Source organism: Selaginella moellendorffii, unplaced genomic scaffold, assembly GCF_000143415.4.
Source record: "Selaginella moellendorffii unplaced genomic scaffold, v1.0 SELMOscaffold_38, whole genome shotgun sequence".
Lineage (NCBI taxonomy): Eukaryota > Viridiplantae > Streptophyta > Lycopodiopsida > Selaginellales > Selaginellaceae > Selaginella > Selaginella moellendorffii.
In genome coordinates, this window is record NW_003314299.1 from 84,090 (window position 1) to 108,137 (window position 24,048).

At 46.7% G+C, this 24,048-nt stretch overlaps 4 protein-coding genes across 4 annotated transcripts; 3 read left to right on the plus strand and 1 right to left on the minus strand.

Annotated features, from left to right (window-relative positions):
• Positions 1-512: 512 nt before the first annotated feature.
• Positions 513-2,015, plus strand: LOC112349332 (cytochrome P450 750A1-like). The gene is made up of 2 exons (XM_024683607.1): positions 513-1,277; positions 1,401-2,015. Exons 1-2 carry the CDS (start codon positions 513-515, stop codon positions 2,013-2,015), a joined length of 1,380 nt encoding a protein of 459 aa, XP_024539375.1.
• A 5,918-nt stretch (positions 2,016-7,933) lies between these two features.
• LOC112349333 (3,9-dihydroxypterocarpan 6A-monooxygenase-like) lies at positions 7,934-11,343 on the minus strand. Its single transcript, XM_024683608.1, has 4 exons — positions 11,326-11,343; positions 10,114-11,238; positions 9,321-9,419; positions 7,934-8,158 (listed from the first exon to the last, which is right to left on the minus strand). The coding sequence occupies exons 1-4, from the start codon at positions 11,341-11,343 to the stop codon at positions 7,934-7,936; spliced, it is 1,467 nt and encodes a 488-aa protein (XP_024539376.1).
• A 21-nt stretch (positions 11,344-11,364) lies between these two features.
• On the plus strand, positions 11,365-12,076 carry LOC112349334 (pentatricopeptide repeat-containing protein At4g02750-like). The gene is made up of 2 exons (XM_024683609.1): positions 11,365-11,496; positions 11,597-12,076. Exons 1-2 carry the CDS (start codon positions 11,365-11,367, stop codon positions 12,074-12,076), a joined length of 612 nt encoding a protein of 203 aa, XP_024539377.1.
• Positions 12,077-12,313: 237 nt separating this feature from the next.
• On the plus strand, positions 12,314-13,804 carry LOC112349335 (pentatricopeptide repeat-containing protein At4g02750-like). The gene is made up of 4 exons (XM_024683610.1): positions 12,314-12,598; positions 12,881-12,990; positions 13,084-13,335; positions 13,444-13,804. Exons 1-4 carry the CDS (start codon positions 12,314-12,316, stop codon positions 13,802-13,804), a joined length of 1,008 nt encoding a protein of 335 aa, XP_024539378.1.
• Positions 13,805-24,048: the final 10,244 nt, after the last annotated feature.

Below are 24,048 nucleotides of genomic sequence, written 5' to 3' on the forward strand. Positions count from 1 at the left end.
TCGCTATTTCCAAAAGCCCGCTTTTCACGTAGGCCTGGATCATCCATTCCATGACACTCGATCCTTTCTGGGCATGCTCTGGAACACGCATCTTGCTTGAGAAATATCCCCGTTTCGGGCATATGCCGCAAGCAGGATGTTCCACGACACCAAGTTTCTGTCGCTGATCCGATCAAACACCGCTCGAGCCTCCTCCACGCTGCCGCACTTTCCATACATCACAAGATTCCACAGATGGAAGCTTTCTTTCAGGTCCCTGTTCCGTTCTATCCTCGCATGGACTTTCCTCGCCTCGAACAAGTTCTTCGAGTTGCCGTACGATTTGATGGACCGGACGGTGGAATCGCCGCTAGATCATTAATTTTCTACACCATCCCAGATATTAGTCGCTCTGGCTTGACAATGGACCGTTATAGAATCCAATATTTTCAATTGAGATTGAGATTGTTTTGACTTTATACCTTTGGATTGATAAATCGCCATTCATACACGAGAGATTGATTTATTTCACCATGGTGCTTTTGTTTTGCGGTGCTATGCTTGCTCTATACTTCATCCTTTGCAATGCGAGAACTCTTACAAGATTACCACCAGGTCCAATCTCTCTGCCAATAGTTGGATCCATTTTCTTTCTAAGATATCCACTCCATCGCTTTTTCGCAAGCCTTGGCAAGATCTATGGCCCGATCATCCACCTGAGAGGTGGAGTGGTGGACTACATTGTCATCAACTCCATCGCCATAGCCAGGGAGGCCTTGATCACTCGCGATTTGGAGTTTGCTTATCGCCCAGCTACTAAGTTTGGAGAGTACTTCAGCTATGGGCTCAAAGACATTGCTCTTGCTCCATATGGTGAGTCCTGGAAGAACCTCAAGCAAATCACGAGCAGGCACTTGATGAGCAACACGAGGCTGGATGGTGTTGCGGGGATCTACGAACTAGAGATGGCGAAATCGATCAAAGCCGTTCATAGCTCTGGCGATCATGCTCCCGTCAACCTGACCGATGCAGTCGGCAAGTTTATCTCGGATGCATTTTGTATGATTCTCTTTGGCAGCAAAGAGGAGAGAGTTTTGGATCTGGTAGCCCAAATCGAAAAGCAAACACTCAACGTGAACATTGGAAACTTGTTCCCAGCGCTGGATTTCCTGGATCTCCACGGAGTAAACAAGACAATGAAGGAAACTCTCATGCCAGAGCTGGAACAATTGCTAACACAGGTGATCGGCGCTCACAAGCAAAACAAGGCGAGGATTGAGTCTCAAGGGCAAGAATTCGTCAGTAGAGATCTCACACACGTGCTACTATCTCTCGAGTCCCTAGAAGACATATCAATCGTCGCACTGCTCACTGTAAGTGATACCACGCACTTTTCACTCTAGAACTTACTCTTTGCACAGGATATACTTGTCGCTGGAGTTGACACGATCAAGTGGACAGCGGTCTGGGCCATGGCCGAAGTTCTAAGAAATTCCAGAGTGATGGAAAAAGCACAAGAAGAAGTAAAGAACACGATAGGGAAGTCACAACTTGTCAAGCACTCGGACCTCGTCAACTTACCTTACATCGAAGCAATCTTCAAAGAAGTGTTGCGAGTCCATCCAGTGGGAGCTCTTGGCGTTCCTCACCACAATCCATCCAAGGCAACACTCGCAGGCTACGACATCCCCAAGCACTGCACCGTTCTCATCAACATTTGGGCGATCGGGCACGACCCACGGCACTGGGACGAGCCCGAGGTGTTTCGCCCGGAGCGTTTCCTGGGCGATCAAGCGAAATCCAACCAAGAACTCATGATGCCATTCTCTGCCGGGAGGAGAACTTGTCCGGGCATGCCAATAGCTTCCCGCATGGTTCCTTTTGTGGTTGCAAGCTTGCTCCATGCGTTTGATTGGAAGAGTGAAGGCGAGATCGATTTGTCCGAGAGGTCGTCGGGAACTCTCTCGTGTATGCCGGCGTCCGAATTGGTGGCATTCGCATCGGCAAGGCTCGAAACGTCTGTCTATGCCTGTTGACACCGAGAACGTTGCCTTTGAAGGTGCTCTCGGCAGGCCATGGTGTTCTAATGATCATAATCACTTCATGTTCTACGAAAATCCCCTCTCTCATCCAAATGCCTGGTCAAGGCAACTTCTGATACTAGCTTCGTCAACTATGCCCAACGCTACTAAGAGAAACCCTTACAACTTAGACACAATTCTAAAACGTTTTCCTTTTCTCAAACCCCACCAGATGCCATCTTTGGGCATATGTTGCAAGTATGATGTTTCACGACGCTAGATAATACCCGAGATCAAACAACGCTGTCACCATTTTTATACATTTTAATTAAAAGGTTGTGAAGAATCAAGCCGCAACTTGAGCATCTGTACAAGGGCTGCGGTGGCGATGGATCTACCACACCCCTAACCCTAGTCCCATCCTTCCGGGAGTAAATCGAGCTCGCCCATCACGAAAGGCGATAGATATCACTGGGCTTGATGATCGATCGCGTCTCCGGGCTCATTGGCACCTCCCGCCGCCCAAGCCAATCCAAGAGCGCCGAGCCGCGATAGAGAAAGGCGTGCTCGTCCCGCTGGCTCCGCTGGATCACCGCGGTCACTGTGGAATCCGGCACAAAAGGGGCTCCAGCGTGATGCAGCAAATCGGCGAGGAGGAATTCCCCCCACTTCCATCCCGCGAGGACCCTGTTCTCACTCCTCCCAGCGATTTGAGGATCGCCCTCCTCGCCTCTGGAGGCATTGCCGCCACCGGCGCCCTGTGGATCCCATACTGCTTGATCAGCGCCAGCGCCACTCTCCTCTCCTCGTCCGGGTCGGCGGCCCTGGAATTGGGGATTCTGGATCCCTCGCCGCCGGCGACGAAACGTCTGTCTATGCCTGAGACAACGTTGTCTTTGAATTGCGCACTTCATGTTCTACGAAAATCCCATCTCTCATCCAAATGCCCGGAGCGAGCGTAGGCTGCGATCATCGCCCGGAGTGGCATCTCATCAAAAACTGTTTTTGCGCACTCCACCATCTCGGCCTGCGAGTATCCGACCACCGTCGTCGTCCAGGCCACCACGTCCCGGTGCGGCATCCCGTCAAACAGCCTCTTTGCTTCCTCCATCTCGCCTCGTCTTGCGTAGGCCTATCAAGGTCGTGAATGACACGCCGTTCCTCCTTGGCATCATCTCGAACACGTCCCTGCCTTGTTCTACGTGACCATCTTGAGCATAAGCTTGGACCATCGAGTCCCACGATGAGACATCCGATCAAACGCGGCCTTTGCTTGGACAAGCTCGCCTCTCTCCACGCTCGACTGGAGCATCACATTCCAGGAGATGGAGTTTCATCTTGTAAAACAGCTCCCGGGCCTCCTCCACGCGACCGTGATCCGCGTACGCTGTGATGAGCGCGTTCCAAGTTACCAAGTTCCTGTCCGGTATCCGATCGAAGATGGTCTTTGCGTCTTCAAGGAAACCATGACTGGCGTAAGCGTTCATCATCGTCGTCCACGGGATCGCGTCGGGGCACTGGATTCTCTCGAACAAAACTCTCGCTTCTTCCAAGTCTCCATTCTTGGCGTGGCCCTGGAGCATTGCCGTAGAGGCCACGACGTTCTCCATCGGCATCCTCTCGAACAAAGCTCTCGGCAATCTCTCCTCCAGCAACGTAAGCCCAGATCATCGTTGTCCACGACACTGAGTCTCGCAAGATCATCCTCTCGAAAACCCTCTTGCCAGATCAAGTTGCATATCCAGCCACCATAGCGTTCCACAAAACCACATCCTTGAGCGGCATGCAATGGAAGAGCTTCTTTGCCTCTTCCACTTTTCCAGCCTTTTCATGACCCGTGATCATAGAGTTCCATGCAATCATTGTTAGAGTCGAAATCCAAGGTGTGATAGGCACCTTGAATCATGGAGATCAAGGGCCACATTCAACAGCAAATTTCAGGAGAAAATTCTGGATGTAGCTAGTATATATCAGAGCAGGATCAAAAGGATGGAAATGCTGCCACTGTCACTTTCCCAAATGGCCGTTCCATTTCCATTTTTGATGGATCTTGAAACTTCTCAAGCTGGAGGCACCGGATGGAGCTCATCCTCAAAGGTGAGGGAGTTTGGGGCGTTGTCAATGGTGACGAGCTGAAGCCAGGAGTTGATGTAGGCTATCAGAAGGTGGATACCTAGAGTTGGCATGAGGACAAGGGCACGGCAACAATCGGGCTTGCAGTGATAGAGAGTGTGCTAGATGATCTCACCCTCAATGAGAATTACACCAGCAGTGAGTTGTGGAAGAAGCTGTGTGAGAAGCACAAGCAGCAGATGCATTCCAGATTGGCCATCTCTACACAGAGATGATCAACATGTGGTGGACAGAGTCAGAAAGCTTCGATTAGTTCATGGATGACATGAAAAATACATATAGGCAAATTGAGGAGTCAGATAAGGAGAACAAGCTTCCTCCTTCTCTTTAGACTTATTTATTTCTTCGTGCTCTTCCTAATTCTTTCCATTCTCTTCAAAGTAACTTGATGTAGGTTGACAAGCTCTAGCTTAGTTATGCCATATTTGCCGTTAAGAAGGAAATCATCATGTAGGAGGATGTTGGGATTCTCTACTCCAAATCTGATCAGGCTTTGTTTGCAAGAAGCTTTTCTAAACAATTTGTGAAGAAGAAGAACAACAACAAAGTTTCGAAGGATGGAGATTTTTCCAAGGCAAAGGATAGTGATGTGAAGTCTAACAAGGACTCTAAGAAGAAATCCTCTTGTGGTTATTGCAACAAGTCTAACCATGAAGAGTCTGAATGCAAGTTGAAGATGAAACACCTTCAACAACAGTTGAATGATTTCAAATCTTTAAAACTTATGGCTCACTATAGATGACTTTTGGATGAAGCTTGTGTTGTTAAGGTCAAAACCGAGCTTTGCAACAATGCCATGGTAACTAACTCTTTTGTGATTGATTCCGGAGCTACTCCTCATCTATCTTGGCACAAAGATTTGAAAGAAAAGTGGAGCAAGAACAATGGATTTCACTTCAACACACTCATTGATTCATATATGGCTGTATATATATACAACTTCAATCAAATCGGAAATCACTAGAGATCTGATATGAATCGTCTTGTTTGTCGTGTTCATCATTATTCCTACACTCCCCCTTCAAGCTGAAGGTGCTTGACACTCCAAGTTGATTCCTCCAGAAGCATTCTGATACTTGTTTGTTTCACAATTGGTGAGAATGTCTCATCAAAATCCACTCCAGGAACTTGTGAATATCCTTGAGCAACAAGTCTTGCTTTGTAACGCTGTACCGATCCATCAGGATTTCTGTGAAGCTTGAACACCCAGCGTGATCCAACAACTTCACATCCTTTAGGAGCTTCCACCAAGTCATAAGTTTGGTTCTCATCAAGAGAATTCAACTCATCTTGCATTGCTAAAACCCACTTATCTGCATCAAGAGCTTGAATTGCCTGCTCAAAGTTGACTAGTTCAGAAGCTATTTCTGTTGTTGCAAAAGACCACTGCTTGGGATGAGGTGCTCTGCTTGATCGTCTAGATGATGTCCACCCATAGTTCTCCACGTTGAATGGTAGATCACGTGTGAGCCTGTCAACTTCTCCAATTCGTGCACAATGAGTAGCATCGCCCTGTTCTTCAGGAAGAAAAGATCCAAAGACTGGTGTTGGATGGTCGTCTGCTGAAGGAGATGAGGGATAGATGATTGTCAGATCATTGTCATCTTCATCATCGTCTTCAACACCATCCCAACTCCATTCTTCCGGAGTCCAGTTCATGTTTTGATCTGAGCTTTCTTCTTCTTGAACATGATCTTTGTAAAGTGTTCCTTCATCAAAATGAATGCTACTGCTTACAAAAATTTGATGATTACCAGGCTGGTACAAGTGATATCCTTTTGAATTGGAATTGTATCCAACAAGAAAGGCCGCCTTGCTTCTGCTCTCCAACTTGCCGAGATGCTCATCCACCCTTTTTGCAAAGCTTAAACAACCAAAATGCCTAAAGTGCACCACCGATTATCTTTGACCAGTCCAAAGCTCTTTTGGGATCTTGTTGGGATTGCGAGAATGAGGGAGAAGGTTTTGAACATGCACAGCTGATCCGACTGCTTCAGCCCAGAGGAATTTTGGTAGTCCTGATTCTTGAAGGAAGCACCAAACTGCGTTCATGATTGTTCTGTTCTTGCGCTCAAAGACTCCATTCTATTGAGGGGTATGAGAGCAAGAGTGCTGATGAAGAATTCCTCGTTCAGCATAGAACTGCTGAAAGAACTTGTTGACATATTCCCCTCTTGAATCAGTATGTAAACAGCTAATCCTCTAACCAGTTTTCATTTCGGCTTCTGCTACAAATTGCTTGAATTTGCTGAAGACTTCATCTTTGTGACGAAGAAAGAAGACGTCCGTATGCCTGGAGAAATCATCTGTAAATGTCACAAAATACTTTGTGCCATTCTGAGCAAACAATCGCATGGGTCCACAAACATTTGAGTGAATGAGCTGCAAGGAACGAGTGCTTCTGATCACAGCAAGTTTGAAAGTATGACAGGTTTGCTTGCCAAGAATGCAAGTGTGACATTTTGCTGAACTTTGAAAAACGTGGTCGTTGAAGCCATCCACAAGCTCCTGCTTCTGCATATGCCTGATGAGAGGGGGATTGGCATGTGCAAGTCAAGAATGCTAGAGAGAACTATCTGTAGTCATGCATATCTCAAGAGTGTTCAATTTTTCTCCAGAAGCTACTCCTTCTCAAACAGGTTACCACATCTAGGAAAATGCAGTAATGGACGACCATTTGCAAGAACTTGACATTGATGTTTGGAGAAATTCACATCCAAACCTTCATCCATAAGCCTAGCTACAGAAACCAGATTCTTCATTATCTTTGGAACATACCATGCATTCTTCAAGAGCAGAGACTTTTTTCCCAGTGGAACTCGCACATCCCCAGTTGCACGAACAGGTAAAATGCTTCCATCTCCCACACAAATGCACTTCCCTTTTGCAGCACGCAACTGCACAAAGTTCGACCCGCTTTGCATCAGGTGTCTCTCTGAACCTGAATCGATGGTCAATTTTTTAGAAACGTTTGGAACTGCTACCTCAGATAATGCCGCAAGTTCCTGTGTTTCCCCTTCCTGAGCATTTGCTGCGAGCCCTATGTTCATGTGCTGCAGCCAAGCTGGAACTGGGAAATCCTTGGAATAGTGTCTTGGCATCCCATAGGTCCAGCATTCCTGTTTGTTCTTGCCCACAAAACAATCCCAAACTGCTGCTTCTTTACCAGAATTCCCTGAATTCTGCTGCTGCTGCAGATTTCCCCTAAACCCACAACCTCTGCCTCGTACTCCTCTTCCACGGCCTCCTCTGCCTCGATGATTTCCAGCCCACAGAGCTGAATCAGTCCCTGACTGATTGCTCGATGCAGAAACATTTGATGTAGACTGTGAGATCAAAACCTGGGAAGGCTTTTGATCAAAGTCCACAATCAAACCTCTCGCAGCCAGCTCTGACTGTAAAGTTTGCTCAGCTTGTTCAAAGTTGAGCAACATCATGCGAACGGTAGGGACGAAAGAACTAAAAGAAGAATCTTGCATAGCCTCGCAAAGCGTCAGAACTTTTTTGCTTTCGTTGAACACCGCTGGACTGCCTTCAAGCTCCATCCACAGATCTTGCATCTTGGCAAGGAACTCTTCAAAATTCTTGCCTGGATGAAAACAGGTTTCACAAATGCAAGTCTTGACCATGCTGATCTTGGAGAGGGAAAGAACAGCATACTTGTTGTGGAGATGAGCCCAGATCTCACAAGCACTCTTATGATGCAAACGCATCATAAGGGCATTTGCAAGCTTAGAAAGAATCAATCCTTTTGCTCGAGATTCCTTCTTCTCCAGCACAGCTTGTTCCCCTGGATCAAGCTATTGTCGAGCTGCTGCAACAGAGGCACGAATTGCCTCTTCATCCACGACTTCTCCTTCCACCGAAGTTGAAGCTCCCAACGTAGCAGGGGCTCGCCGCGTATGAGCATCTACAGCGATTGTCGGTGGTGAAACGATTTCCCAAAGTTCTTCCATCTGCAGCATGCGCATCATTTTCTCGGACCAGGTATTGAACCCTCTCCTCCCATCAAAGGCAGCGACTCCCTGAAGCAAGATCAATTCAACTTTGCTGCAGCTCATGATGTGAGGCACAAAGAAAGGAGAAGAAAGAGTTCAGAAACTGAGCTCTAATACCATGAAAGAAAAGCGGAGCAAGAATAACAGATTTCACTTCAACACACTCATTGATTCATATATGGCTGTATATATATACAACTTCAATCAAATTGGAAATCACTAGAGATCTGATATGAATTGTCTTGCTTGTCATGTTCATCATTATTCCTACAAGATCATTTTGTCAAGTATAGAAATTGTCTTGGCCAGCATGCTATGCAGCTAAGAGACAATAGTGAGCATGGTGTTCATGGCATTGGTGACATCAATGTCCAAACATCTCATAGGAACTTAACTCTGACTAAGGTAATGTATGTTTCTACTCTTCACAAAGATTTACTATCTGTTGCTAAGATTGCTGATATGGGGAACAATTTGTGTTTTGCTCATCAAGCTTGTGTCATTCAAAATGCACAAACTCATGATGTGGTTGCTATAGCTCCCAGGGAAGGAAATCTATACTGACTCAAAGACAAGGAGTCTACCAGCTCTTTGATTCTTGCCTCTGTTGGTAAAGGTGCATGTGATCTATGGCATAAGTGATTGGGCCATTGCTCATTGGCTAGGATTTCCACCTTAAAGAACATGGTAAATGGTTTGGATGTATCTAACGAGCTAACTCTTGCTCCATGGGAAGCATGTGCACTTGGAAAGCACCATCGTCAGCCTTTTAAAACGATTGGAAGTCGAACAAGCAATTTGCTTAAACTTGTCCATGCTGATGTTTGTGGTCCAGTACAAGTTCCATCTTTCAAGAAGGCTAAGTATTTGTTGACTTTCACAGATGATCTTAGTTGCAAGACTTGGGTTTATTTTCTAAAGAAGAAATCTAATTATTTTGTAGATTGGAAAGCCTTGGTAGAAAACCAAACTGATTGTCAAATCAAGAAGCTACATATAGACAACCTCACAAGAATGTCATTGACAAAGTGCCAAAAGGAGAGCAAAAAATGAACAAGATCTTTTCAGAAGGAATTAGAACAACTGCTACATAAAAGAAGAAAGAAACACTAGCTATATACTAATTACATCCAGAATTTTCTCCTGAAATTTGCTATTGAATGTGGCCCATTCAAAGTGCCTATCACACCTTGGATTTCAACTCCAACACTTCTCCTAAAGCCAAGGGTGTGACTGCTGTTGCTACCTCTTTCTCAGTCAAGGCTTGGCTATGACTCCAATAGAATTCCTATGTTCCACAAATAGAACTTCAGCCAAAAGTTTTGTAAAGATGTCAGTAAGTTGTTGTTGAGAAGAAACATGCTGAACCGTTAACAAACTTGTGTGTACCAAATCCCTGACATAACTTGGCAATATGTCAAGACTTCCAGTTGCACTTAACTATTGCACCAATTGATAGCTCCAGCCTGGAGACGCAATCGATCATCAAGCCCAGTGATATTTATCGCCTTTCGTGATGGGCGAGCTCGATTTACTCTGGTCTGGTAGATCCATCGCCACCGCCAGCGCAGGGCAGGGTGACTTTTAGCTGCCTTGTACAGATGCTCAAGTTGCGGCTTGATTCTTCACAACCTTTTAATTGAAATGTATAAAAATGGTGACAGCGTTGTTTGGTTTCGGGTATTATCTAGCGTCGTGAAACATCATACTTGCAACATATGCCCAAAGATGGCATCTGAGAGAGAAAAGGAAAACGTTTTAGAATTGGGTTTGTAAGTTGTAAAGGGTTTCTCTTAGTAGCGTTGGGCATAGTTGACGAAGTTAGTATCAGCAGTTGCCTTGACCAGGCATTTGGATGAGAGAGGGGATTTTTGTAGAACATGAAGTGATTATGATCATTAGAACACCATGGCCTGCCGAGAGCACCTTCAAAGGCAACGTTCTCGGTGTCAACAGGCATAGACAGACGTTTCGAGCCTTGCCGATGCGAATGCCACCAAGTTGGACGCCGGCATACACGAGAGAGTTCCCGACGACCTCTCGGACAAATCGATCTCGCCTTCACTCTTCCAATCAAACGCATGGAGCAAGCTTGCAACCACAAAAGGAACCACGCGGGAAGCTATTGGCATGCCCGGACAAGTTCTCCTCCCGGCAGAGAATGGGATCATGAGTTCTTGGTTGGATTTCGCTCGATCGCCCAGGAAACGCTCCAGGCGAAACACCTCGGGCTTCTCCCAGTGCCGTGGGTCGTGCCCGATCGCCCAGATGTTGATGAGAACGGTGCAGTGCTTGGGGATGTCGTAGCCTGCGAGTGTTGCCTTGGATGGATTGTGGTGAGGAACGCCAAGAGCTCCCACTGGATGGACTCGCAACACTTCTTTGAAGATTGCTTCGATGTAAGGTAAGTTGACGAGGTCCGAGTGCTTGACAAGTTGTGACTTCCCTATCGTGTTCTTTACTGCTTCTTGTGCTTTTTCCATCACTCTGGAATTTCTTAGAACTTCGGCCATGGCCCAGACTGCTGTCCACTTGATCGTGTCAACTCCAGCGACAAGTATATCCTGTGCAAAGAGTAAGTTCCAGACTGAAAAGTGCGTGGTATCACTTACAGTGAGCAGTGCGACGATTGATATGTCTCGTAGGGACTCGAGAGATAATAGCACGTCTGTGAGATCTCTGCTGACGAATTCCTGCCCTTGAGACTCAATCCTCGCCTTGTTTTGCTTGTGAGCGCCGATCACTTGTATTAGCAATTGTTCCAGCTCTGGCATGAGAGTTTCCTTCATTGTCTTGTTTACTCCGTGGAGATCCAGGAAATCCAGCGCTGGGAACAAGTTTCCGATGTTCACGTTGATTGCTTGCTTTTCGATTTGGGCTACCAGATCCAAAACTCTCACTTCTGTGCTGCCAAAGAGAATCATACAAAATGCATCCGAGATAAACTTGCCGACTGCATCGGTCAGGTTGATCGCCAGAGCTATCTCTAGTTCGTCGATCCCCGCAACACCATCCAGCCTCGTGTTGTTCGTCAAGTGCCTGCTCGTGATTTGCTTGAGGTTCTTCCAGGACTCCCGGCGATTCCAGCGCAAGGCGATTTTAATTCTCTAGTCCGGTCCATCAAATCGTACGGCAACTCGAAGAACTTGGGCGAAGCGAGGAAAGTCCATGCGAGGATAGAACGGAACAGGGACCTGAAAGAAAGCTTGCATCTGTGGAATCTTGTGATTGAAATGTATGGAAAGTGCGGCAGCGTGGAGGAGGCTCGAGCGGTGTTCGATCGGATCAGCGACAGGAACTTGGTGTCGTGGAACATCCTCCTTGCGGCATATGCCCGAAACGTGGATATTGCTCAAGCAAGATGCGTGTTCCAGAGCATGCCCAGGAAGGATCGAGTGTCATGGAAAGGAATTATCCAGCCTACGTGAAAAGCGGGCTTTCGGAAAGAGCGATGGGAGTGTTTAGAGCGATGCCATAACCGGATATCGTCTCGTGGACAACCGTGGTTGCCGCATTTGGCAAGGCGGGGGTCGAGCGACAGAGCTGTTTGATTCGATGCCTCACAAGATTGTGATCGCGTGGAACGCTATGATCACGGGTCATGAAAAGGCTGGATTAATGGAAGAGGCAAAGAAGCTCTTCGATTGCATGCCGCTCAAGGATGTGGTTTCGTGGAACGCTATGGTGGCGGGATATGCCGGAAACGGGCAACTTGATCTGGCGAGAGAGGTTTTCGAGAGCATGATCTTGCGAGACTCGGTGTCGTGGACGACGATGATCCGGGCTTACGTTACTGGAGGAGAGATTGCCAAGGCCAGAGCTTTGTTCGAGAGGATGCCGATGGAGAACGTCGTAGGGGCCACACCGAGAATGGAGACTTGGAAGAAGCGAGAGCTTTGTTCGAGAAAATCCAGTGCCCCGACGCGATCGCGTGGACGACGATGATGAACGCTTACGCCAGGCATGGTTTCCTTAAAGACGCAAAGACCATCTTCGATCGGATGCCGGACAGGAACTTGGTAACTTGGAACGCGCTCATCACAGCGTACACGGATCACGGTCGCGTGGAGGAGGCCCGGGAGCTGTTTGACAGAATGAAAGAGAGGAACTCCATCTCCTGGGATGTGATGGTCGAGCGTGGAGAGAGGCGAGCTTGTCTAAGCAAAGGCCGCATTTGATCAGATGCCTCAATCGGACACAGTGTCGTGGAACTCGATGGTTCAAGCGTATGCTCAAGATGGTCACGTAGAACAAGCCAGGGACGTGTTCGAGAGGATGCCGAGGAGGAACGTTGTGTTATTCACGGCCTTGATCCAGGCCTACGCGAGAAGAGGCGAGATGGAGGAAGCAAAGAGGCTGTTTGACGAGATGCCGCAGCGGGACGTGGTGGCCTGGACGACGATGGTGGTCGGATACGCGCAGGCCGAGATGGTGGAGTGCGATGATCGCAGCCTACGCTCGCCCCGGGCATTTGGATGAGAGATGTAGAACATCAAGTGATTATGATCATTAGAACGCAATTCAAAGACAACGTTGTCTCAGGTATAGACAGACGTTTCGAGCCTCGCCGATGCGAATGCCACCAAGTCGGACGCCGGCAGAGTTCCCGACGACCTCTCGGACAAATTGATCTCGCCCAATTAAACGCATGGAGCAAGCTTGCAACCACAAAAGGAACCACCCGGGAAGCTATCGGCATGCCAGGAATGGCATCATGAGTTCTTGGTTGGATTTCGCTTGATCGCCCAGGAAACGCTCCGAGCGAAACACCTCGGGCTCGTCCCAGTGCTGTTTGAGATGACAAGGGTGCAGTGCTTGGGGATGTCGTGGCCTGCGATTGTTACCTTGGATGGATTGTGGTACGCAAAGAGCTCCCACTGGATGGAGTCGCAAAACTTATTCGAAGATTGCTTCGATGTAAGGTAAGTTGACGAGGTCCGAGTGCTTGACAGGTTGTTACTTGACGTTGAGTGTTTGGTTTTCGATTTGGGCTACCAGATCCAAAACTCTCTCCTCTGTGCTGCCAAAGAGACTCATACAAAATGCATCCGAGATAAATTTGCCGACTGCATCGGTCAAGGTGACGGGAGCATGATCACCAGAGCTTTGTATGGCTTTGATGGATTTCGCCATCTCCATTTCGTCAATCCCCGCAAAACCATCCAGCCTCGTGTTGCTCATGAAGTGCCTGCTCGTGATTTGATGTCTTTGAAGCCATAGCCAAACTTACTAGCTGGGCGATAAGCAAACTCCAAATCGTGAGTTATGGTGATGGAGTTGATGACAACAAAGCTATAAAGTCAAAACAACAGGAACTTGGTGTCGTGGAACATCCTCCTTGCGGCATATGCTCGAAATGGGGATATTGCTCAAGCAAGATGCGTGTTCCAGAGCATGCCCAGAAAGGATCAAGTGTCATGGAATGGAATGATCCAGGCCTACGTGAAAACTGGGCTTTTGGAAAGAGCGATGGAAGTGTTTAGAGCAATGCCATCACTGGATACCATCTCATGGACAACCGTGGTTGCTGCATTTGCCAAGGCGGGGGATCTGTGTCGAGCGACAGAGCTGTTTGATTTAATGCCTCACAAGAATGTGATTGACAAAGTGCCAGAAGGAGAGCAAAGAATGAATAGGATCTTTTCAGAAGGAATTGGAACAATTGCTTCATAAAAGAAAAAAGAAACACTAACTATATACTAGTTACATCCAGAATTTTCTTTTGAAATTTGCCACTGAATGTTGCCCTTGATTTCCATGATTCAAGGTGCTTATCACACCTTGGATTTTGGCTCTAACACTCCTCATAAAGCCAAGGGTGTGACTGCTATTGCTACCTCCTTCTCCAGTCAAGGTTTGGCCACGACTTTAATAGAATTCTTGTGTTCCACAAATAGAACTTTAGCCAAAGGTTTTATAAAGATGTCAACAAGTTGTTGACAAAAAACATGCTGAACTATTAACAAACTTATGTGTACCAAATCCTTGACATAATGATAGTGTTTAGCAATATGTCGAGACTTCCAGTTGCACTTCACTATTGCACCATTTGATAGCTCTTTTGTTATCAACATGGAGAGTAATTGGTGTGGAGGATTGCTCAAGAGCTCTAAGAAATTCTTAAAACCAAAGAATTTCCCTGGAAGCAACTAAGGCAGCAAGATATTTTGCTTCTGTGGAGGAAAGAACAATGTGAGCTTGCTTTTTGCTGGCCCAAAGAACAAGGTTTGTTCCAAGTTGGAAACGAAACCCTATTGTGGATTTATAGCTATCTCTATCATTTGATAGGCTGCTGTCATTGTAAGCAAAAAGAGAAAAACCACCACATGAGCCATACAATAGTCCAAAAGCAAGAGTTTGCTTTATATAGCGCATCATAGATTTGGCCATGTCTAATGTTTCTTGCCAGGATTAGCAAAAAATTGGCTAAGAGTGATGACAATATAAACCAAATTTGGATGGCTACACACCATAGCGTACATTAAAATCCCAGAAAATTTCAAAATGGTACCTTTGCCATGGCTTGATACTCCTCTTTGCTGGAAAGACACTCAGCTTTTGTCAAGAACTTGATGTTACCAGGCTTTATAGGCAAATGAGAAGGATTGCAATTAGTATATCCATAACTCTCAAGTACCTTTGTTAAATATTGCTGTTGAGAGATGTGAAGGGACCTTATTTTCTTGTTATGGTGAATCTCAAGACTAAGAAAATATCAAGCTTCTCCAAAGTCCTCCATTAGCCTTGAAAATCTATAAATACTTGTAGTCGTTGCTAATCAAAAGTGAGTCGTCAATGTAGAGAGCAACAATAAGTAAAAACTTCCCTTCTTGCTTGATGTAGACATTAGATTTAGGAGTGATGGAAGAAAAACCTTCAACTTTGAAGAAAACATCAATTTTCTGCCATTATGCTTTCAAGGCTTGCTTAAAGCCATAAAGAGCTTTATTGAGTTTCCATACAAGATGTTGCTTCCTAGGTTGGGTGTAGCCATCTGGCTATTGAATGTGGACATCTTCCTACAAGTCTCCATTCAGGAAAGTAGTCTTGATGTTAGTGTGATGAATCTTAAGATCAAAGTAAGTAGCAAAAGCAAGCAAAATTCGAACACTTGTTATTTTTACCACTAGAGAGTATGTCTCAAGATAATCCATGCCATATTGTTATTTGTAGTCTTGTGCAACAAGCCAAGCTTTGTGACAGTTAATAGAACCGTCAGAGTTGAGTTTCATCTTGTAGACCCATCAGCTACCAAGAGCTATAGTTCCAACTAAAAGAACCACTTCATCAAAAGTGTGCATTGGAGTGATGGACTCAATTTCTTGGTCCATTGCTCGCTTCTAATGACTTGCATTGGGACTAGCCATAGCTTCCATGAATGAGGAAGGCTCAAGTATACATGCAGTTGCACAAAACTCCAACAAATTAGAAGCAATAGCATAAGAGCATTTAACATTTTCAAGAGCTTTTCTACTTGGAATTTTCACCCTTTTTCCTCGTCCAAGTGGCTCAAAAGTAGCCTCGTTGAATGCTAGAGATGCCATCGGAGTCAAAACAGTGTTAGATTTTAGAGGAGAAAGTTGAGTTGGGACTTTGATGACTAGATCAATTCCTCCTTGCTCAAGTGCTTTTTCGTGCTGAGCATCATCCCAAAAATCAGCATCAAGAATAGCATCATTCCAAAACCAAGAATTTGGAAAATTCACAAAATCAAGATCAGGAATAGAAGAGGATTGAGAGAAAAAAGGGGTTTCCTCAAAAAATACCACTTCTTCTTGCCTACAAACATGAACTGTGGCTGTCATAGGATCCATCAATCTGTAAGCATGAGAACTAGAATCAGACATGCCAACATCAAGCTTGCTATGCATAAAGCACTCTTCCGAGGTTATCTCTGGTTAAGGAGAAAAATAGCATACTTAACTGCCTGTACCCAAAACTTTTGTAGAGCGTGAGATTGCATCATGTTGTGTCTACAATAGTGCGATTCTTGTGCTTTGCCACTCCATTATGCTGAGCTGTGTATGGTTCGGTGAGCTGATGCTAGATTCCAGCTTGGGAACAAATGCTATTAAAAGCATTGTTCACAAATTCAGGCATCGAATCAAACAGCTCTGTCACTCAACACAGATCTCCCACCTTGGCACCACGGTTGTCCATGAGATGATATCCAATGATGGCATTCCTCTAAACACTTCCATCGCTCTTTCCAAAAGCCCGCTTTTCACGTAGGCCTGGATCATTCCATTCCATGACACTCAATCCTTTCTGGGCATGCTTTGGAACACGCATCTTGCTTGAGCAATATCCCTGTTTCGAGCATATGCCACAAGGAGGATGTTCCACGACACCAAGTTCCTGTAGCTGATCCGATCGAAAACCGCTCAAGCCTCCTCCATGGTGCCGCACTTTCCATACATTTCAATCACGAGATTCCACACATGCAAGCTTTTTTGCAGGTCCTTGTTCCGTTCTATCCTCGCATGGACTTTCCTCGCCTCACCGAAGTTTTTCGAGTTGCCGTACAATTTGATGGACCGGACAAGAGAATTAAAATTGCCTTGCGCTGGAATCGCCTGGAATCCCTGGATCATTAATTTTCTACACCATCCTAGATATTACTTGCTCTGGCTTGACAATGGATCGTTAGGATCCAATATTTTCAATTGAGATTGTGTTTTGACTTCATACCTTTGGGTTTATATATCGCCATTCATACATGAGAGATTGATTTATTCGCAAGCCTTGGCAAGATTTATGGCCCGATCATCCACTTGAGAGGTGGAGTTTGTCAAGACCCCTGACAAGATCAAGACTGGAAAATGCAAAAAGACAAAGAGAAAAGCTAGTGGAAACAAAGAAGAAGCCTTAAACTGGCGTTGATTCAGATTGTGGAGAAATGGAACAAGGCTAACCTATATATACTATAGGTTGATGAAGCTCCACCACTCTTGGATCGAGGACGGCCTAAATATAGCTGAGGTCGAGGAGGCGCCACATCATCATCAGGAATGTGGCTCGAGACTCAGGAATCGGGAAGTGTCTCGAGAGTCAGGAATAGGGAAGTGTCTCGAGAGTCAGGAATGTGGTCTGCAGGTCAGGAATCCGGCAAGAGTTAGGAATGTGGCAAGAATTGGGGGATTCCTGACAGCACCCCCTCCTCAAGAACGAGTGGAACGAGGATGTGAACGAGAACGAAGAGGAGGATGAGATGAGCGGCGAGGGATGAGAGATGGAAAAAAAGAATGAGGACTGGGACGAGAAGGATAGCGGCGGTGGAAGTCCTGAACAAGGTCAGGAGAATGAATCAGGTTGTCCGCAGGTTCCCAAGTGCGTTCCTCAGGTCCGTAACCCTTCCAGTCCACCAGATAGTAGAGTTTAGACTGTGAAATCTTGGAATCAAGGATGTCCTGAACCTCGTACTCAGACCCATCCTCGAGCTGCACTGGTGGAGGCGGAGGAATGACCCGATTTGGAATAGGACTGGGAATATAAGGCTCAAGGAGAGAGGAGTGAAAAACGGGGTGAATTTGATATGAGGGAAGTGCAAGGTGATAAGTCACAGGATTAATGATGGCAGTGATAGGGAAAGGACCAAGGCGTTTGAAATCGAGTTTTGGACAGGGCCTGGTGGTGGAGATATTTCACCTGAGGAGCCAGACTTTATCCCCGATATTATAAGGGGGACAATCCTGACGATGGACATTGGCAAATGTTTTATGAGATTCCTGAGCACGATGGTGGTGGAAGGAGATGGAGTTGTGGATTTCCTGGAGGTTGGAGATAAATGCCTCAGAGCGGGGATTTGAACGAGAAGATTCAGATGGAGAAGGAAGTGAGAGATTGAATCGGGGATTTCGGCCAGAGTTCGCAAAGAAGGGGGAAACTCGAAGAGAGGAGTGAACAGAGTTGTTATAGGAGAACTCAGCAAGGGGAAGGATATCGAACCAGTTATCCTGATGATAGTTGATGAAGCACCTCAAGAATTGTTCCAACGTCTGAATCGTTCGCTCGGACTGCCCATCAGTTTGAGGATGATATGCCGAAGAGAGGTTGGCCTTCACTCCAAGCAGCTGCAAAAACCGTTGCCAGAAATGAGAGATGAACTGAGGCCCCCGATCCGAAACCACATCTGTAGGAATCCCATGAAGTCAGAAAATTTCCCTGAATACTAGTTTTGCCATGTCTTCGCCCGAAAACTCCTTGGTACATGACAAGAAGTGCGCCATCTTTGTGAAGCGATCCACCACGACTAAAATGCTGTTGAAGCCTCCAGAACTCGGAAGATCACTCAAGAAATCCATGGAGATGGATTCCCAAGGACCTGAAGGGACTGGAAGGGAACGAAGCAAACCTGAAGAAAGGTGGCGAGGTACCTTATTCCGGGCACAAGTGTCACAGGAGGTAACAAAAGCTTTGATGTAGTCATCCATGTGAGGCCACCAAAAGTCCCGTGCAACTAGCTCATAGGTTTTCGCAATGCCGAAGTGACCAGCAGTCGGGCTATCGTGGCACGCCATCAGGACCAACCTTCGAGCATCACCTTCAGGAACGTAAAGCTGCTCCCCACGGTACAATAAGCCATCTAAGAACTCGAACTCGTCAAATCGCCGGCAGTCGGGAGTCACTGGGTGTCCAGCCTGAAGATGGGGGAAGATGTCGCTAGCGAGTTCATCAGATTGAAGATCGTTTCTGATTGCATCCATCAAGGAGGAGTCCTGAGGGGCCAGGGAAATTGCCATAACTTGAAGCCGATCAGGACCGAGGATAACTTGATCCTGTTGATTGAAGGCAGGATTACCAGGCCTGAGACTGAGATAGGAGCGCCTTGAAAGAGCATCAGGAAGGCCTTGAAACTTTCCAGGTCTGTACTTGATAACAAAGTCAAACCGACTCAGGAATTGTGCCCACCTTGCTTGACGACGGCTTAAAACTCGGGAAGTGGCAAAGTACTCGAGATTTTTGTGATCCGTCCAGACTATTGTTTGATGGCTCGCCCCCTCCAAGAAACGGTGCCACTGTCCAAAGGAATCCACGATGGCAAGGAGCTCCTTGTCGTGGATTTCGTAATTGATCTCCGCAGGCTGGAATTTCCGAGAAGGGAAAGCGACCGGATGAAGTTCGTGATCCGCTCCGAGTTGAGACAGCACAGCACCAATGGCAAAGTCGGAGGCGTCAGCCTTGATGAAGAAAGGTTGTGAGGAATCAGCATGGATCAAGACAGGAGCAGAACTGAAAGCCGCCTTGAGTGTGTCGAAGGCCTACTGGGCAGCAGCAAACCAAGAGAAGGGAACATCCTTGCGAGTGAGATGTGTGAGAGGAAGGATAATGTCAAAGTAGTGATCAATGAATTTGCGGTAGAAGTTGGCGAAGCCAAGGAAAACCTGAACGTCCAACATTGATTGTGGAGGCTCCCATTCAAGAATAGTCTTGACTTTGGCAGGATCCATCGTGATACCCTCAGGAGTGACAAAGTACCCAAGGAACTCCACAGATTGCTGATCAAAGGAACATTTCTCAAGCTTCGCATATAGGCTGTGTTCTCGTAGCTTCGCTAGCACCTTGTGTACATGTTCATCATGCTCCTCCTGAGTTTTTGAGTAGATGAGGATGTCATCGAGGTAGACGATCACCATCTGATCAAGAAACTCCCGAAAGATGTCGTTTGCCATGTGTTGGAAAACTGCTGAAGCATTTGTCAAGCCAAATGGCATGATAGTGTACTCGAAGTGGCCATAGCGGGTTCGGAACGCAGTCTTCCATTCATCACCAGGCCGGATCTGGATCAGGTTGTATGCTCCACGGAGGTCGATCTTGGTGAAGAAGCGGGCACCGCCGAGGCGTTCCAACAGGTCCGAGATTAGGGGCAGCGGATAGCTGTTCCGAACAGTCACCTTGTTCAAACCTCGGTAGTCGATGACTAGCCGCAAGCTCCCATCCTTCTTCTTGACAAAGAAGACAGGTGCTCCAACCGGGGACTGCGAATGCTGAATGTAGCCCGAGGCAAGGTTCTCATCCACGTACTCTTTGAGGGCCTTAAGCTCGGACGGGGATAACCCGTAGATAGGCCCCCATGGAGGTGAAACTCCTTCCTGTAAATCAATGGGACAATCATAAGGCCGATGAACAGGCAGTACACTAGCTTTTTTCTTGTCAAACACATCCCCAAAATCATGATACTTCTCAGGAAGACTGACAGGAGAAACATGCAAAGCAAAAAGAAAAAGAGGTTCTTCATGAAGGAGTTCTTTCATAGTGATTGTGGAGATAGGAGGAGGCGTACGACTAAATGGAATGATGAGACGAGGATACGGTCCAGTGTAAGATGGAAGAGAAGAAAAAGAAGAGGGTGAAAACTTTATAGAGTCAGGAACAGAACCCCGATTTGAGTTTAGGGAACTTTTCTTGATTCAGACTCGATGAACAGCAGGGGAAGCCGTGGGAGAGATGAGCTGTAATTCCTTCCAACAGATCTGAGGCTGATGTAGTTGGAACCAAGGAAGACCAGGCACCACAGAGGAGGACTTGCTGTTGATGATGTTGAAGGCGATATCGGTGACGGTGGACCCGATGTGTACTCGAACGGGCAACGTTTCCCTAAGTCCAGAAGATGGAGACACAAAATGCCCGCCGATGCCTTCAACCCTCAAATCCCATATGGTAGGAGAAAGAGGAACATGATGTCGGGCAGCAAAGTCCGTGTCCATGAAGCAGGAAGTTGCACCCGAGTCCAGTAACGCCAGAGCCTTGAGTCCTGATTGTCCGGTGAAAGAAAGGAGACATGGGACGCGGAAGTTGCGGGAATTGGTGGTGGCTTTGATGAAAGGTGGTGAGAAGCTTGATAAAGAAGAAAAGTGATTTTTATTCGGGGAGTCCAAACAGACAGCTCTTACTCTGTTTGAACAGGGTCGTTTCCCGACTGCAATAGAGGTGGACTTTGAGGCAGAGTGAACTCGAGCAGTCAAGGAGGCTTCTTGGGACATACAGCTGCTTTGTGATTAGGATCAGCACAATAGAGGCAAAGATTATGAGATATTCGACGTTGCTTCTCAGCAGGACTCAACTTCCCTCTAATGAGTCGGGGAGTACCAGAAATATCCATCAGAACCGAAGCAGTAGGTTCAGGAGTATGCCCTGAAGACTCAAGCTGGGATTCCTGAGTCTGGGACGGAAAAACAGCGGCGCGGTGACTTTCCTGACGACGTTCAAAGAGACGATTGTCACATTGAATAGCTTTGTTGATGGCATCCGATAGGTCCTTGGGATCCTCCATGGTGAGCAACAAATCCTTGACACCGTTGTTGAGGCCGAAACGAAATTGGTCAATCAGGGCCCGCTCATCCCACTGAGTGTCCAAAGCAAGGAGTTGGAACTCTGCAGCGTAGATCGAGGCAGGACGAGACCCCTGAGAGAGACGTCTCATCTTTGTGGTAGCAGCCCGAACCCGATCCGTCTCGCCAAAACATGCTTCAAGCTTCTCTTTGAACAATTGAAGATCCATTAGCTCTGGAACCACAACCCCTTTCATGCTCTTCTCCAGAAGAGGAGAAAACCATGACAAAGCTGCACCTTCGAGCAATGTCCCAATCGCGCCGATTTGAGACTCGGGAGTAGGGTACCGCCGATGTTGAAGTGCGAAGATCAACTCCATCTGGTTCAGGAATCCGCGAAGCTCCGAACGCTTGCCTGAAAATTTCGCCGGGAAGCTCATCTTTGGTTCAGGAACTTTGCTGGATCCTTGAGCCGAAAGTGAAGCAAGCTCCTGCTGCATGCAAAGAAGGGTCGCCTTCAGCTCGGTATTCTCAGACTGGATTTTTGCAAGGACTTCAGCAAAGAAATTAGGATGGCTTGGAGACTCCATTGGCAAGAAGAAAGAAAAAAGGGGGAAAAAAAGGCAAAGGTAATCAAACAATCAAAACAAAAATCAAAAAACGAAAAAACACAATCTGAATCAAACTATCAAGACCCCTGACAAGATCAAGACTGGAAAATGCAAAAAGACAAAGAGAAAAGCTAGTGGAAACAAAGAAGAAGCCTTAAACTGGCGTTGATTCAGATTGTGGAGAAATGGAACAAAGCTAACCTATATATACTATAGGTTGATGAAGCTCCACCACTCTTGGATCGAGGACGGCCTAAATATAGCTGAGGTCGAGGAGGCGCCACATCATCATCAGGAATGTGGCTCGAGACTCAGGAATCGGGAAGTGTCTCGAGAGTCAGGAATAGGGAAGTGTCTCGAGAGTCAGGAATGTGGTCTGCAGGTCAGGAATCCGGCGAGAGTTAGGAATGTGGCAAGAATTGGGGGATTCCTGACAGAGTTGTGGACTACATTATCATCAACTCCATCGCCATAACTCACAATTTGGAGTTTGCTTATTGCCCAGCTAGTAAGTTTGGCTATGGTTTCAAAGCATAGCTTCAAAACAGGAACAGGAACACGAACACGGCATTCAATTTTTTGAACACGAACACGGAACACGGAAATGAACACGGATAAACACGGGTGAAAACACGAATATTCTCTAGAATACTCCTCATTAGCAGGATCATCATCTTCGTCTTTGTCCTCTTCTTCCATAGCTTCAATATCAGTATCAGTAATTTGAGGAATACTTCCTGTCTAGCTCAATCCCACAAACTTGTCATAGGAAGTGTGGCTCCCTATCAACTTGGTATTACTGGCCACAAATACCAAGTCTGCAATCCGGCTCACTGCTAAGCAATTCCTCTTCTTTGAAGTGATAGCAACTAAGAATCATAGCAATCTACAAAGATGCAGTGCCAAGCAGCTAAGAATTATGGCAGAAGCAATCCAAGGAGAAAATTTGGGAGAGAAAATCTACAAACCTAGAGACAATGATCAGGAATTTTTTGCAGCGAAATTAAGCATGGCTAAGCGCCATTCCTCCCACTCCAGCACTAGAATCCTAGAGAGGGCATTCCCAGCCCAAGAAAATCGCCATAAATTGCTGGAAAAACCTTTTGATTGATCGCAAGACATAAAAACATCAAAGCGCAAAACGCTCACATGAACCACGTGAGCTATTGTTTTAGAACACGGCGTGGTCACACTGTATTTGACCGTGTTTCAACTGTGTTTGGAGCCGTGTTTTGGAGCATTGACCGAGTCAATGAACATGGCCCATGTTAACACGGCTGGGGGCAGTGTTCGTGTCACCACGCCAACACGCCGTGGTGCACGGCGTGTTTTGAAGCACTGTTTCAAAGACATCAAATCACGAGCAGGCACTTCATGAGCAACACGAGGCTGGATGGTTTTGCGGGGATCGACGAAATGGAGATGGCGAAATCGATCAAAGCCATTCAAAGCTCTGGTGATCATGCTGCCGTCACCTTGACCGATGCAGTCGGCAAATTTATCTCGGATGCATTTTGTATGAGTCTCTTTGGCAGCACAGAGGAGAGAGTTTTGGATCTGGTAGCCCAAATCGAAAACCAAACACTCAACGTCAAGTCACAACCTGTCAAGCACTCGGACCTCGTCAACTTACCTTACATCGAAGCGATCTTCGAATAAGTTTTGCGACTCCATCCAGTGGAAGCTCTTTGCGTTCCTCACCACAATCCATCCAAGGTAACAATCGCAGGCCACGACATCCCCAAGCACTGCACCCTTCTCATCTCAAACAGCACTGGGACGAGCCCGAGGTGTTTTGCTGGGAGCGTTTCCTGGGCGATCAAGCGAAATCCAACCAAGAACTCATGATGCCATTCCTGGCATGCCGATAGCTTCCCACGTGGTTCCTTTTGTGGTTGCAAGCTTGCTCCATGCGTTTGATTGGGCGAGATCAATTTGTCCGAGAGGTCGTCGGGAACTCTCTCGTGTATGCCGGCGTCCGACTTGGTGGCATTCGCATCGGCAAGGCTCGAAACGTCTGTCTATGCCTGAGACA

What these genes read in the sequence shown, in the direction of transcription:
- LOC112349335 (XM_024683610.1), top strand. Translation starts at nt 12,314, where the DNA reads ATGCCTCAATCGGACACAGTGTCGTGGAACTCGATGGTTCAAGCGTAT. An exon ending in GCAGCCTACGCTCGCCCCGG is followed by an intron (nt 12,599 to 12,880) that starts GCATTTGGATGA and finishes TTGATCGCCCAG; the next exon opens with GAAACGCTCCGAGCGAAACA. An exon ending in GTTACCTTGGATGGATTGTG is followed by an intron (nt 12,991 to 13,083) that starts GTACGCAAAGAG and finishes AGTGCTTGACAG; the next exon opens with GTTGTTACTTGACGTTGAGT.
- LOC112349334 (XM_024683609.1), top strand. Translation starts at nt 11,365, where the DNA reads ATGTATGGAAAGTGCGGCAGCGTGGAGGAGGCTCGAGCGGTGTTCGAT. An exon ending in ATATTGCTCAAGCAAGATGC is followed by an intron (nt 11,497 to 11,596) that starts GTGTTCCAGAGC and finishes GGGAGTGTTTAG; the next exon opens with AGCGATGCCATAACCGGATA.
- LOC112349332 (XM_024683607.1), top strand. Translation starts at nt 513, where the DNA reads ATGGTGCTTTTGTTTTGCGGTGCTATGCTTGCTCTATACTTCATCCTT. An exon ending in AGTCTCAAGGGCAAGAATTC is followed by an intron (nt 1,278 to 1,400) that starts GTCAGTAGAGAT and finishes CTCTTTGCACAG; the next exon opens with GATATACTTGTCGCTGGAGT.
- LOC112349333 (XM_024683608.1), bottom strand. An exon ending in ACTTGGTGGCATTCGCATCG is followed by an intron (nt 9,420 to 10,113) that starts GCAAGGCTCGAA and finishes TGTGGAACATAG; the next exon opens with GAATTCTATTGGAGTCATAG. An exon ending in TGTTGGAGTTGAAATCCAAG is followed by an intron (nt 8,159 to 9,320) that starts GTGTGATAGGCA and finishes ATCTTGCTTCAG; the next exon opens with GGAGTCGCTGCCTTTGATGG.